The sequence below is a fragment of the Diplotaxodon limnothrissa genome, linkage group LG6 (assembly GCF_057381915.1).
Source record: "Diplotaxodon limnothrissa isolate DT_005_m linkage group LG6, D_limnothrissa_male_GT1.1, whole genome shotgun sequence".
Taxonomy (NCBI): Eukaryota; Metazoa; Chordata; class Actinopteri; order Cichliformes; family Cichlidae; genus Diplotaxodon; species Diplotaxodon limnothrissa.
In genome coordinates this window covers 13,502,500-13,515,366 of record NC_140601.1, presented here as the reverse complement: position 1 = coordinate 13,515,366, position 12,867 = coordinate 13,502,500, and the positions used below count along the sequence as shown (strand labels likewise).

At 39.2% G+C, this 12,867-nt stretch overlaps 2 protein-coding genes across 2 annotated transcripts; one reads left to right on the top strand and one right to left on the bottom strand.

Moving 5' to 3' along the window:
• Positions 1-649: 649 nt before the first annotated feature.
• Positions 650-8,305, bottom strand: pin1 (peptidylprolyl cis/trans isomerase, NIMA-interacting 1). Its single transcript, XM_085355695.1, has 5 exons — positions 8,169-8,305; positions 4,449-4,531; positions 3,561-3,669; positions 3,375-3,485; positions 650-1,417 (listed from the first exon to the last, which is right to left on the bottom strand). The coding sequence occupies exons 1-5, from the start codon at positions 8,224-8,226 to the stop codon at positions 1,308-1,310; spliced, it is 471 nt and encodes a 156-aa protein (XP_085211821.1). The 5' UTR covers positions 8,227-8,305; the 3' UTR covers positions 650-1,307.
• A 147-nt stretch (positions 8,306-8,452) lies between these two features.
• ubl5 (ubiquitin like protein 5) lies at positions 8,453-10,572 on the top strand. Its single transcript, XM_085355694.1, has 5 exons — positions 8,453-8,538; positions 8,838-8,901; positions 9,841-9,924; positions 10,009-10,046; positions 10,300-10,572. Exons 2-5 carry the CDS (start codon positions 8,846-8,848, stop codon positions 10,341-10,343), a joined length of 222 nt encoding a protein of 73 aa, XP_085211820.1. The 5' UTR covers positions 8,453-8,538; positions 8,838-8,845; the 3' UTR covers positions 10,344-10,572.
• The last annotated feature ends 2,295 nt before the right edge of the window (positions 10,573-12,867 follow it).

Here is a 12,867-nt window from a genome sequence, read left to right as displayed (position 1 = left end):
ACATGTCTGTGGGTACATTAAAAAGATACATTTAAAGATATGACTAAATTGCAACACTAAGGTTTATGTAGAACAGACTTGGGCACTGAACGAGGTCAAACATATGTGTGGTGTTAACCACTACACCAATCAATGGTTGACACCAAACAGTTTTTCATTTCTATAAATCAACTTGAAAACAAACCTAACATCCCAGAAATTAATGTCTATTATTGTGCTTTATGACAGCCTAAATATGAGTATTTGACAGCAGCTTTTACAGATTTTAATTACATCAGTTTTATGCGGTTTGTTGTTTCCATTTGTCCTTTAATATTTTTCATTTGGAACCTTTTTTCCCCCTATAGATGTCCTTTGTTGGGATGAGAAGCAAGAAGTAGTTTTCCTTTAATGCGCTGCATTGCTCACACGTTTGAAAGGTCTTTATTTTTATAGGCTATGAAAAAGAAAAGCCTCGCATACAAAAACTAAGGATCTATACACACCTCTTTTGAAGACCCAACACATAACACCAGATCAGAGGTTTAAAACCGATATACAATCTACACTTTAGTCACTTCCTGTCTCTTCCTAAAGAGTTTCTAAACTGGAAACGCTTGAAGGTGGTTAAATCATGGAAATAACAAAAACCAGACTTACAAAAGGAGATTTTATTTTTGCCTCAATGACACAACAGTGTTAACAGTTCATCTGAACATTGATGGTTTTAAAAGCTGTGGAGATTATTGTTAAAACCTGCAAGCTTTCAGCGGTGCCATCAAGGCATATCCAAAGGCCAGAAATCATGCGTTTTCAGAGTGGATTGTGTAAAGAAATAATTCCATTTTTTGAATAATGGAAAACACAAAGATTAACTCTAGTAAACTCAGAACAACAGTGCTTTCTCCATCTGCAGGGATGCTGCTAATATTAGAAAGTATTTGAACCTATTTTCCAAAACAGTTAAGGAACTGCTTTGGCACACATACAGTGGAAATGGGAAATCTTATGGGGAAACATACAGTAAGTGGTCCTTTAGAAGTCATGCACATACTAAGTAGACTTTAAATAATCCTCACTCATATGAAAGTTTCCATAGGGCGGTCACTTCAACAGGCACTGTCATCGTTAATAAAAGATCTTAAAGAATAATCGTTTAATGGTGCTTGGAACAAACGGATCCTGCCTCAAATGATGCGATGCAGGCTTTAAGCTTTGTTTACTGGGGTGCTATGTGCCATTAAAATAATCTGCAGGATTGACTGGGTTAGACTTTGTATGTGTGCTTGATGATGGAAGAGGAAAGTACAACGTGTGGAGTCTTCTTGTCAACCAGTGCGTAAGATGATGTGGACTCCAGAGTCAGTAAAAACAGGGCCGCTCATGTCTCCCACTTTGAGAGCAAAGGAGGCGTCTTCAAAAGGCTTCTGCATCTGACCTAAAGCAGAAACACACACTGAGCCATTATCCAAATAAAAACTCATACAACATGATGCACATCAGCACGTGCATCTATAGGTAATCATTCATTTGTATGACTATTTCATATTAATGACATATTAGCTAATTTACATGATTAATTACATTAATTTCTTTTATTCAGTTCTACAGAGTTTGTGCAGCTAGATAACAGGCTTGTACAGGCTAAGCCTACACTTGAAGCCACTTAGGTGTTCGATGGCGGGGGTGACGCGGTGCCACTCTTATGAATGAAACTTGAGAAAATCCAATAAATCCAGCTGTGCTTATCTTGCCCATTTAACACCTTTAATGCTTTCAATTGGTTGCATTTGTTGTTCAACAGTTCTCTTAGTTTCCAGCGTGTCACAAACCGTTTGCTCCTTCCGAACAACAACACCCTCTGATAATTACCTGTGCATACCTTAAGTAAGACACCATAAACATTCAAAAAGTGACCCCTAGTGGCACACAAAGGTAACAACACAAAAACAGCTCCTACAAGCCTAACGTACAGTTTCAGGTCAAACAAATGCTAGTAATAACTGCCAATAATCTTTTTCACTTCGCTGTGGACAAATTTGGGCCAACTCTTCTTTGCAAAATGTTTTAATTCAGCCACATTGGAGGGTTTTCAAGAACCAATGGCCAGATCAGCTCAACACAAAGCTACATTCAGAGGTGGACTTGCTGGTGTTTCAGATGATCATAATAAATGAGGTCATCACTTAAAATAACTGGCAGTCACCAGTGCTACCCCTAAAGCCTTAAAGCCTCGTGGCTGATGCTCCTATGGTATAAATTTGAAAATTGAGACTTCCTTCTTTATCGCATTCACAAGATTTTTCAGAAAACTTCACCTCTAATATTGACATTTAGGTAGGGCTGCTCAATTAATCGAATTTTAATCACGATTACGATCTGGGCTTTCAACGATCATTAAAAATGACTGAGCCGATTATTAGCCCCTCCCTCGTGCTTTACTCTCGCGCTGCTCCGTGTGGCAAATCGAGCGCACCTCTCTGCATTTCGAACACGCGTCACAACAATTAAGAGGACCCGAGGGAAGCTCGGAAAGCTAAGCAGAAGTTATTTGGAGAGGAGAGTGACTGCCGCTGGTTGAAAAGAGAGGTTAAAAATAAAAAACAAAAAACCATTATGGGTTCGCAGAGTCAGATGTGGATCAAGTAGACATAGTGTGTAAACTCTGCTACAGTGTGGTAGCTGCACCACAGGCCAACACTGCAAAGTTCACTAAACATAGATGTTTACATTTTTCATTTATTTTTTATATTGCAAACATTTGCACTGTTATCAGTATTTGCACACTATTTTATATTATTTTTTAAAGTCATTATTCAATACATTGTTATTGTTAAATAAATATCGTCAAATAATCGAGATCTCGATTTCAGTGAAAATAATCGTGATTATCATTTTTGCCATAATCGAGCAGCCCTACATTTAGGTTGAGGTTAATGAAATTTGAACTTGCCCAAGATTCTTAGGAGATACACCTATAGTGTGAACTTTGCTTTGAGTTATCGCATTCACAAACTTGTGCATTCATGCCACCCATGCATCAGGCGGAGTGACGACAATACCACATCGGCTTTTTACGGCCGAGGGGTAAAAACTGCAACTTCTGTATTTACTCTGGTTATCCTTGTCTCATATTGAAAATCAGAATCAGAATACTTTATTAATCCCGAGGGAAATTAGGGATTGATGTTTGAAACGTGTGACAAATATGGAATTAAACTGTGCTCACAAACTGCTGGTTTAACTTGTCACTACTATCAGTTATTCATGCACTGAATGTTTGATCACTTGATGGAGAGCTATGTGCAGGATTTTGTTTTATTCAGAAAGACAGATGAAGGAGATGCTGAATGAGAGACTGCACTGAACAGAGAATGACATCACGCCGTGCATACCTCTACCAAACAGTCCCAGATCTCCACCATTCTTAGCGGAGCTGCAGTCGCTAAACTGAGATGCCAGGGACTCAAACTTCTCCTGTCCAGACTTGATCTGTTCTATGTACTCTGCACAGAAGACAGAAGATATTAAATGCATTCATCAGACTTCGTAAAATCTCCTCTCCATGCTGCCTTACTTACTCTGAATCAAATCCAAGGCCTCATCTTTAGATCGTGTAATGTTTTGTTCCCTCCAGGAAGATGGACGACGCGACTGATTATGCTTCACCAAGAGATGAGAGCAGCGTACCTGAATTTTAAAAAATATATACATATACAAATATATCAGTATTTGTGTGTTAACACTCCAGATGTTGGAGTATCAGAACCACTTTACAATTTGGATGGCAGAATTTCAACTTTACAGCAAGTCATGCAGCCCTACAACTACATTTGACTGGTTCTTCCTTTGACCTTCCACCAGATGTCATGAACATACAAGAACACCAATCAACATTACATAAGTCGCAAGTGTAAAAGAAAAAAAAAAAAACAACTAAATTGCTTAGTCCTAGAATAATAAAATTAATTACTGTTTCAGTCCACCAGGTGGTGCTGTTGATGGTTTTTTCCCCCCTGTCTGCTTCATAACTAAGTATTGTGATAAGATAAGATACATACTGATCAGCAATGACGATAACCATTAGCTAAGTAAAAGCACACAGTTGTCCATCAGTCTTTATTAATAATCATGTGAAATATTAAATACTGTTAATGACTGGATTCCATTTCTCTACACCGTTCCTCCTATCACTATTTAAATGCATACGTGTCATATTGCAGGCAGCTCCCTGATGTCTTACAGGAACATTTCAAATGTTATCCTGGAGAACGCTATCCCCCGGCCAAAATGATTTTTCACAATAGTTGTCGAATCATAAATAATTTGCAGGCATTACCAGTACCCTAGCTGGAATCTGAACATGCCGTGTAAAACGTGTTTCAGTACCTCTTTAGGGAAAGTAGCACTGACTCATCACGTGCATAAAAAAACAAACAAAAAAAACTAAACTAAACATTACACACAACCTTATCTGGCTCGCCACGTCCGTCTCCCACTGGACGTTCCCACTGGCTGGCATTAGTGATGTGGTTGAAGTAGTACACTTTGCCTGTTGAAGTAATGACAGAGAACCAGTAAATTCATTAAGCTTTATTAAGATCTTTTTAAACACATGTAAACACAACACGGACTCTGCAGCTACCCATTCACCCAGTACAGGATACTGTGCTACAGCAACTGGCCTCACTTCACACGAAAATGTCTAAGACTTGAGTTTTACACAGGGATGGCCGACGCTGAACCTAACAAGTTATCCTGGAGTACACCTGAGAGTTAGGCTACGTTCACACTGCAGGTCTTAATGCTCAATTCCGATTTTTTGATCAAATCCAATTTTTTTGTCTGCGTGTTCACACTACAAATAAAATGCGACAGCAAACGCGCTCTAGTGTGAACGCTCAAAGCGGCCCGCATGCGCAAAAGAAGACGTCACACACAACGCGCTCTGTTTAGACCCAGAGCAAACAGTATTGTTTGACTGATGGCCCTTAATATAAAGACTTCGGACTTTATTTTGTTATTTACATAATAATGTAGATAACTTAATAATGATCCTTATTGCTGTTTTAGAGAGGAGCGGTGCTTCAAAGGATAGCTGCAGATTTCTGTCAGAATCTGCAGATTATACAGTACAAATAAAATAATCACGTTTCTCCAACGTTGTCTTCCCAACAGTTTCACTGACATCTACACGGGATGGCCAGGAAGCGTTCGCGATGTCTTATTGGGCGCTTCTCCGGCGCTGATAATTGGCGTCTGTCTTGTGTCGGTGACGTAAAAGACAGATTTAATGCGACATGACCATTCAAACAGCAGTCGCTTTCTAAAACATCAGATATGTATCAGATTCAGTACCACATACGAAAGTGACCCAGATCGGATTTGCGCCGTTCACACTGTCATAGCATGATCGGATATGGGTCGCACAGGGTCAGAAAAATCGGATTTGATGCACTTTCGCCTGCAGTGTGAACGTAGCCTTAGAGCCATCATTTAAGCTGCTAAATGTCCACCTTTCTTTGACAGCTGATCACTGATGATGTGTGTAAGCCACTGTTGTGAGCTGCTAAAAAGAAAAAAACAAAAAACAAAAAAAAACAACCAAACTGCTTCCTGCCATGACTGTAAATAAAGGTAATGAGAGAAAAGCATCAGAGATGCTATCAAAAAGCCACAATAACCAAACTGACTAAAAAAAGCTTATTGTGTGAGTTTACAACTATGAGCAAAGCCTTTTATATTAGACATTAAAGGCCATCCGCACAGGAGAAAATAAATATCGCAGGATGTCTTCATAGAAGAACCACCTTTGAATCCTTCACGGCCTTTCAGCAAAAAGGTGTAAAAGGAAAAAAAATGCTGCTGAGGCCGTACACTTTTAAAAGAAGCACCTTTCTCTAGTTTAGGATTCGATTGTACTTAAACACTGAGTCAACTATACAGTTTCTTCTGTTTTAAAAGTAATTCTTATTTTAAGACTGTTTTCACGGACCACTGATTCATTTATTAGGCCAAATGTGACCTTAAAGCTGCAGTCCAACATCATGAAACCCGACTGTTTTTATCTTTGCAAATAAAGACTTCCAGGTAAACTGCTAAATGGTATACGCTCTGACACACAACCCTGCTACCGCTAATGTTCACTGATCGGCTCTTTTGCAGTGCTAACATTTTCATGTGTGGTTTCATAAGACCAAGATGGTGAAAGCCCAACTGCCACACTGCAAGTTTCAAAGCTGGTGCCCACAAACCACGGGGTGACATTAAAGTGGCTCTGCCCAGCTTTTATATGCTTTGGGTGCTTTCCATGACTCAAGCATGCCTCCTTTCTTCCTCTGGTCAGGCTCCATCTTCATATAAAGCAATTAGCTTGTTGTCCAGTACTAGTTGGCAACTAGTTGCTAGCACTGTCACTAGGAGACGGCTCTTCCTAGCCATCTCAGAGAGATGTGAAGGAGGTACGTGTCGATGGAGGAGCTGCTGTTGCTAAATGAGAACTTTGTGGTTTTATCGTCAGTGTAGAGTGAGTCAAGGTGCACAGCTGGGCCACCTGTCCAACTCACAGACTCCCACACAAGCCCTCACTTAAGAACGATTTCAAAGCTTAAAGCAGCTTCTCCTTCACAGTCTGAAAGTCATTCAAATCTCTAACAGGCCAATTTAAAAAAATAAAAAAAAAATCTCTCGAGCCATCTTTAGATATGCTAAAAAAAACAAAATATTAGTATTTTTTATTTTATATCTTCCAAATATTTACCTTTGATTTATTTACTTGCGTTATTGCTACTTCCTTACTTATCTTTATTAGTCGTTGATATAACAGGCTACAAGGTAACAAGACAGGCAGCACTGTAACATATCACTGTACTAATTTCAGCAACTGCATTACATCATTTCACTATTTGCATTGAAAAGGTTCTTCAATTATCTCAGCAATGGGCAGATTGAACAAAAAGAGAGGAAAAAAATCAAACCAGCAGTTTTCTTCCTGTGCTGCTGTCAGCTGAGTTCAGATTTTTGCAGGGAGGAGGAAAATGGTGGAGCAGTTTACAACATTTGAGAAGTGGTGATGTTGCCATTTCATTGAATGAAAGGATGAGATCACGAAGCGCAAACTGCATCTAGAGCAGAAACTGCTGCAGTATACTGTTAATGCAACATCTTTTTACAAACATCTTCACGGTGAAGAACCCAGAGTCGGTGTATCCTGACCCTTAGTCAGCAGCCAGAGCCCAACAGGTAATAAAGGAAGTGATGAGCCATCAGGCTCAGCCTCCATTTCTACCTGTACATGTTTCAACAGTAGAATCAGTGTGTGTCTGAAGGCTCCTTGAGTTGGTTTTCAACTTTGCCACGTGTTATCACTACAAAAAAAAAAAAAAAAAAATCTTACAGCCTCCGTTATGATAGGGGTTTTTGTCACTGTGTGGGATGTAGCCTAAGGCTTATAATGCATCACAACATGCTGTCAGTCATGTTGCGGTGGAGTAGCGCAAAGTATAACGAGAAATTACTTTCTCCAAGGAGTAACTAGGTAATGCAAAATTAAACAAAAACAAATTAAATAAAAGTGTTTTAAGACTTTGAGCAACGACCCCAGCAATTTTCACCTCACAGTAACTGTTTTGTTTTTCTTTCTTTTTTAAGTAATTAGCTTCCTTGAGGGATGCTAAAATATTTAGGTTAACTGTATATTAAATATTACAGTGTTTCTCCGTGTAACTGTGCTGTATTAGAATTTACTGGTCCTTACAAAACACCACAGCACGAGAGCTATGACGATAAACTGTGTCACGTGAGGAGGGAGGAGAGAGGATGCATAAGTTTAGCATTCTGAAAAGCGTCCTACTGCTGGGACTCGTTCAGTCTGCAGGTGAGGTGCTGGGGCGGGCTGACGTCATGCAGGGCCCTGCCGCAGCCAGGTTGAATGAATCAGCTTTGGCGCGATAATGAAGCTAAAGTGCCTAAAACAAGCTGAGAAAACGCCACAATTAAATAAAGACAATGACAGCAGCGACTAACCCCTCGCTGCTTTTAGACTGCAATGATTAAACACGTCACTCCAACCTCGTTTCAGCACTAATGCACGATGCTGAGGTTGCTAGCTACTGAGCTAAGTTCACTATACACTGCAGTTTAGCTCACTATTTAGGACACTTAGCTTCTTTTGGCTCGTGTTTTATCACCTGAACTGCGGCTCATTCTTTTCTCCCATCCGGGCGGTAGGTTCTCCTCGTCTGCCATGTTGCTTTCTGCAGCAGCGTTTTCAAATTTGATTTCAATCTAGAAGCCGTGTGACGAACCAAGCTGCAGCTAGGCAGATTACGACAGTTGGCCTGACGTTTATGGTAAAAGTTGTTTCCAGTATTAGGTCCGCCATTGGTGGGGGTTTTTGTTCTCTGATAGGTCTAGTGAGAGCGCCAATCATCGTAGTCCTCATTTGATTGGTAGGAAGGCGAATTCGCAACTAAACCAGCTTTACGGTAAGCAGGACCGAGAGGTTTCCAGAAAATATCAGCGAAGGAAATAATTGTTTTTTCTGCTGCACGTTTCAAGGTAAGGATGACAGCTTCAACGTGCGGTTTTTATACGGTATCATAATGTTTCGAATTTTGAACACATAAAGCTGCCCATGAGTGTATTTAAATATAAGTCCCGTTTGTTACATTAACGTGGTGTTGTGAGCAACAGCTAACGTTAGCTAAACAAAACAACCTGGCTGATTTCAGTAGATTTCTGTGCCTGTGATTTCCAGCGCGTCTTCTATAAAACAAACTCACTATGGTTATCACCTACTTTATCATCTAATACCTTCATTTGTCTAACGTTGTCTCATCTCTTCCTTTTTTCTGCAGACGTAAAGATGATCGAAGTGGTTTGCAACGACCGTCTAGGCAAGAAAGTCCGGGTCAAGTGCAAGTATCCTTTGCTGAAACTCTGAAAATGATGCTGAATATTGTCTCTCAACATACACGTCAAAATAATGTTTTAGGTGCAGACATCTGGGATGTCTTGAGATGAGTTAACATAAGTCAGGATTTTTAACAGTACAGCATTCATCTGCATCTGCTTTCAACGCACCCCTGCTCTGAAAGTATGGACTTACTTTTAAGACGCAAGCAAAGCTCATTTATATTATAGAATGGTGTGGAGAATAGTTTTACAATGAATCTATTAACATATGAGTTTCTAGAGTATGTTATAAGACTAAAATTCAGTGTCACTGTTTATCTTGGCATTTCTTATGACTTATTTCATTCCGTTAATACAGAATCCCACAATTGCAAGTCTGTGGGTGATTATAATAGTCATATTTGAGATTTCAGCTTGTAAGTGAACTTTATTTAAAACGTCAGTGTCTTACATTTTGGTCTTTCATGTTCTTTTACCTTTTAATATATGACGCTATTTATGTTTATTATCATCAAATGATGCTTAAAAATGGTGCTTGCCCCCACTTGCCAACTCTTGACAGCAGATATAATACCACTTGAATGAACGCCACTTGACAATCAGCTAAAAGTCTGATGATTTTCAGTAACTTCTAGGTGTCGCAGCTTGAAGGGATCTTGTTTGATCAAGTGTTAGATGTGTTTTGCCTATAATGGGTTCAGGAGCAGTCTGTCACGGGGCTACAGAGAGAGTTGGACCAGTTTAGCTAGAACACTTTAGCCATCCTGCGTGTGTTTTGATTGAGGAAAGCAGAGCGTCCAAAGCTGCTGCGCCGTCCATCTGCAGATCAAAAGAAACAAAATGATATTAGCAGACAACGCTCAGATTTTTTTAACCACGCATTTGTTAACACTCTGGATGTTTTCCAAGCTGTTACACTGCCCTTCCTTAACTTTGGTGTTTCAGCTCTGAGGATACCATCGGAGATCTGAAGAAGCTCATAGCTGCCCAGACAGGAACACGGCATGATAAGATCGTGTTAAAGAAATGGTGAGCTGCTCAAATGGGATTTGATGTGCTTGATGACAAAAGCTCATCTATTTGGACCTAAATGTTGTCCTTTGTTTTCCACAGGTACACCATATTCAAGGACCACGTGTCTCTGGGTGACTGTATCCTTTAAAGGTTTTTTTTCCTGTAGTTATACTTATGTGGTTTTAGTTAGATTACCTTTAATTTAATAATGATAATGACCATGACATTATTACACCCTCACAGAACAACTGCAGTTCTTTTTATTGCACTCACAATGATCCATAACATAAATGTATCCATAAATTGTTTAAATCGGTTAAAAAAAATATTTTTTTTTCTTGATTTAAAGATCAAGATTATTTTTGTTGTACTTAACCAAAAACTCTCCAGATGAAATCCACGATGGGATGAACCTTGAGCTGTACTACCAGTAAGCAAGAGGGGAACTACGAGTCAGATGTACAGATGTAAAGATGTTTCTTGCTACAAACACAAACACACATGCGCCGCTGGAATTGAAGGTCTCACACAACATGATGGAGCGAGAGCGACTCTCACACAGCAACAAGTTTTAATTTTTCCTCTCAAATTACTTTGTGAAAGAGACGTTGAGGTTTTTTTTTGTTTTGTTTTTTGATATTTTGGAAATAAAACTGATATTTACCTGACTGTGAGAGTGAGTGCTGGTCTTTGTTGTCCATTAATTATTTTCTCATACTGGGTGAGACTGGGAAACCTTATGTATCGCTAACTCTTCTCCAAATTACTCTTTGCTTTCCAGCTTGCTGGATGAAGGTAAAGTGTTGGGCAAAAGCATGTAAAAAAACATGGAGTTAGTTGCTTTTGATGTTGGTGGTAGAAAGTAGAAGGGATTAATTGGTGCCAATGGGACTTACAAACTTCTCAGTGGATCTTGGCAATGATATTTGCCTATGGCTGTGCATCCAACACCATTCACGTGGGGATGTATATGAATAATTTCAGTGGAGGCAAATAGAGACCATCAGGTTTTCTAGGGGCCTTCTGCTCCAACTCCTCCACAAACTTTTAATTAGTCGTAGCTTTACCTCTGTACATAAGACCAGTATAGCTAATGAGTTTATCGCATATATGCGTTGCAGAAGCTCGATTTACACAAATACTGTTTTCAACAACAAAAAAAGTCCTTTGACTTAAAAAAGTGATACTAACTGATTAATCAGCTTTGGCAGCAGTTCTCAGACTGTGAGCTGGGGTTGGCAACCAGGGGGAATTGGTATGAGCGCTAAAACTCCCTGTACACTATATGTTTAACCTCGATATGTTAAACCATTCTTTACCACATTACTCTGGTACTGGACCACATTTCAGAGGAAATTATAAGACCTTTGTGCATCTAACATGTACTTTTATTTTAGAAACCTTTCTGTAGTGTACTGATCAGATAAGACAGCTAAAGTACAAAAACCACCTGCTTGTATTCACTGCATCAGCGTGAATTCATAAAAGGTCTATTGTTTAAACTATTTTTGCAGTTCTACATGTCAGGAAGCCCGTGGCATTGATACTTTGACCTTTGTTGCAGCTAAATAAATGCTGCTACTACAAAGAAGTGCCATGGCCTGCAACTCTGTTTTAGATTTTAGATTTAGCATTACAACACAGATGTGGGCACAAAACCAGGCCCATAATCAAACATTTTCCTAGTTTGGTGTGTAAGAACATGTCTGCACTGAACAAAGCCATCCAACATGTTTGAAGTGGAAGCAGCACTTTTGGCAAAGTGAGAGCGAAGTCCTGCTGCCATGGAGACCTAAATCACTTACTTATAGACTCAGTCTTATTGGACATGGATAATATTGTCTGTCCCAACACTTCAGAGCTTTAGCCAACAGTCATTCTAGGTTAACTGACATTTCTGGCAATTGATGTAAACCTTTTACTAAAACTGCATCAAAGAAGGAAAAAAATGAGAGGACAGTCGTGCACAGCTGTGGAAAGACAAACAACAACTGCTGAATAAGGGAAGACGTCAAATGTGATAATTAGAATCCCTATATACTAGTATCATTTCCAAATTGTTGCCAATACAAGAATTTGAATCATTTTTAAAAATAAAAGGCAAGTTTTACCTTATTTGACGTTGAAGAAGAGATCAAAGTAACGTCCAAAGTAATGTGATAATTAGAATCCCCATTTATCATTCTCCATATGCTGTCAATACAAACAATAGCAGTAAGAAGGTTTACAATAGCTCTTCATAGTATTATTATCACTTTGACCTTCACATGTATCTATTGAAGTTGAGGGAGAGGTCAGACGTGACACAATATTCTAAATCTTTATGCATTACTTTCTAACAATACACACTATATACAGCAAACCAAGCCTAAAATACTCTGTTGTAATACTATTACTACTAATACTACTAATAATAATTAATAATAACACAGCAGTTAGTTACATGCATGCACTGTAAAGAAAGAGTAAGGGCACTTGTTCACACATACTGTTCTTCACCTTTTCCCTACAATGGCAGAAACAAATCATCATGTACTCGTTTCTCTTGTAGTGGTTTTAGTGTCAGTCCTCCACACTGGCTAAACCTTTTAACCACTAAACACCTACTTTGCAACCCCCAACCTCCCACTATGTTTCTCTGTGTTTGGTGGTCTACTGATGTTCTTGGTCTCCTGGTTTCTTACGGGTTGCAGACTGCAGTCCAAATAAAGAAAACTGTCTTGTTCACGGCCTCTTTTTAAAACCTTTTTATTTGTTGTTGTTGCTCCCTGAGCCTGGTTCTGCTGGAGGTTTCTTCCTGTTAAAAATGAGTTTTGCCTTCTCACTGTCTCACTGTTATTTTTGGGTCTTTGCTTTGCATTATACAGCGCCTCGAGGCAAATGTTGGAACTTTATAAATAAAATCGAGCTGAACTGAATTGTCAGTTAGCTTTAGGTTTAGCTTTAACTTTAAGACTG

What these genes read in the sequence shown, in the direction of transcription:
- pin1 (XM_085355695.1), bottom strand. Translation starts at nt 8,226, where the DNA reads ATGGCAGACGAGGAGAACCTACCGCCCGGATGGGAGAAAAGAATGAGC. An exon ending in GACGTGGCGAGCCAGATAAG is followed by an intron (nt 3,670 to 4,448) that starts GTTGTGTGTAAT and finishes TTTAAAATTCAG; the next exon opens with GTACGCTGCTCTCATCTCTT. An exon ending in TCTGGGACTGTTTGGTAGAG is followed by an intron (nt 1,418 to 3,374) that starts GTATGCACGGCG and finishes TTTCTGCTTTAG; the next exon opens with GTCAGATGCAGAAGCCTTTT.
- ubl5 (XM_085355694.1), top strand. Translation starts at nt 8,846, where the DNA reads ATGATCGAAGTGGTTTGCAACGACCGTCTAGGCAAGAAAGTCCGGGTC. An exon ending in AAAGTCCGGGTCAAGTGCAA is followed by an intron (nt 8,902 to 9,840) that starts GTATCCTTTGCT and finishes TTGGTGTTTCAG; the next exon opens with CTCTGAGGATACCATCGGAG. An exon ending in CCACGTGTCTCTGGGTGACT is followed by an intron (nt 10,047 to 10,299) that starts GTATCCTTTAAA and finishes AAAACTCTCCAG; the next exon opens with ATGAAATCCACGATGGGATG.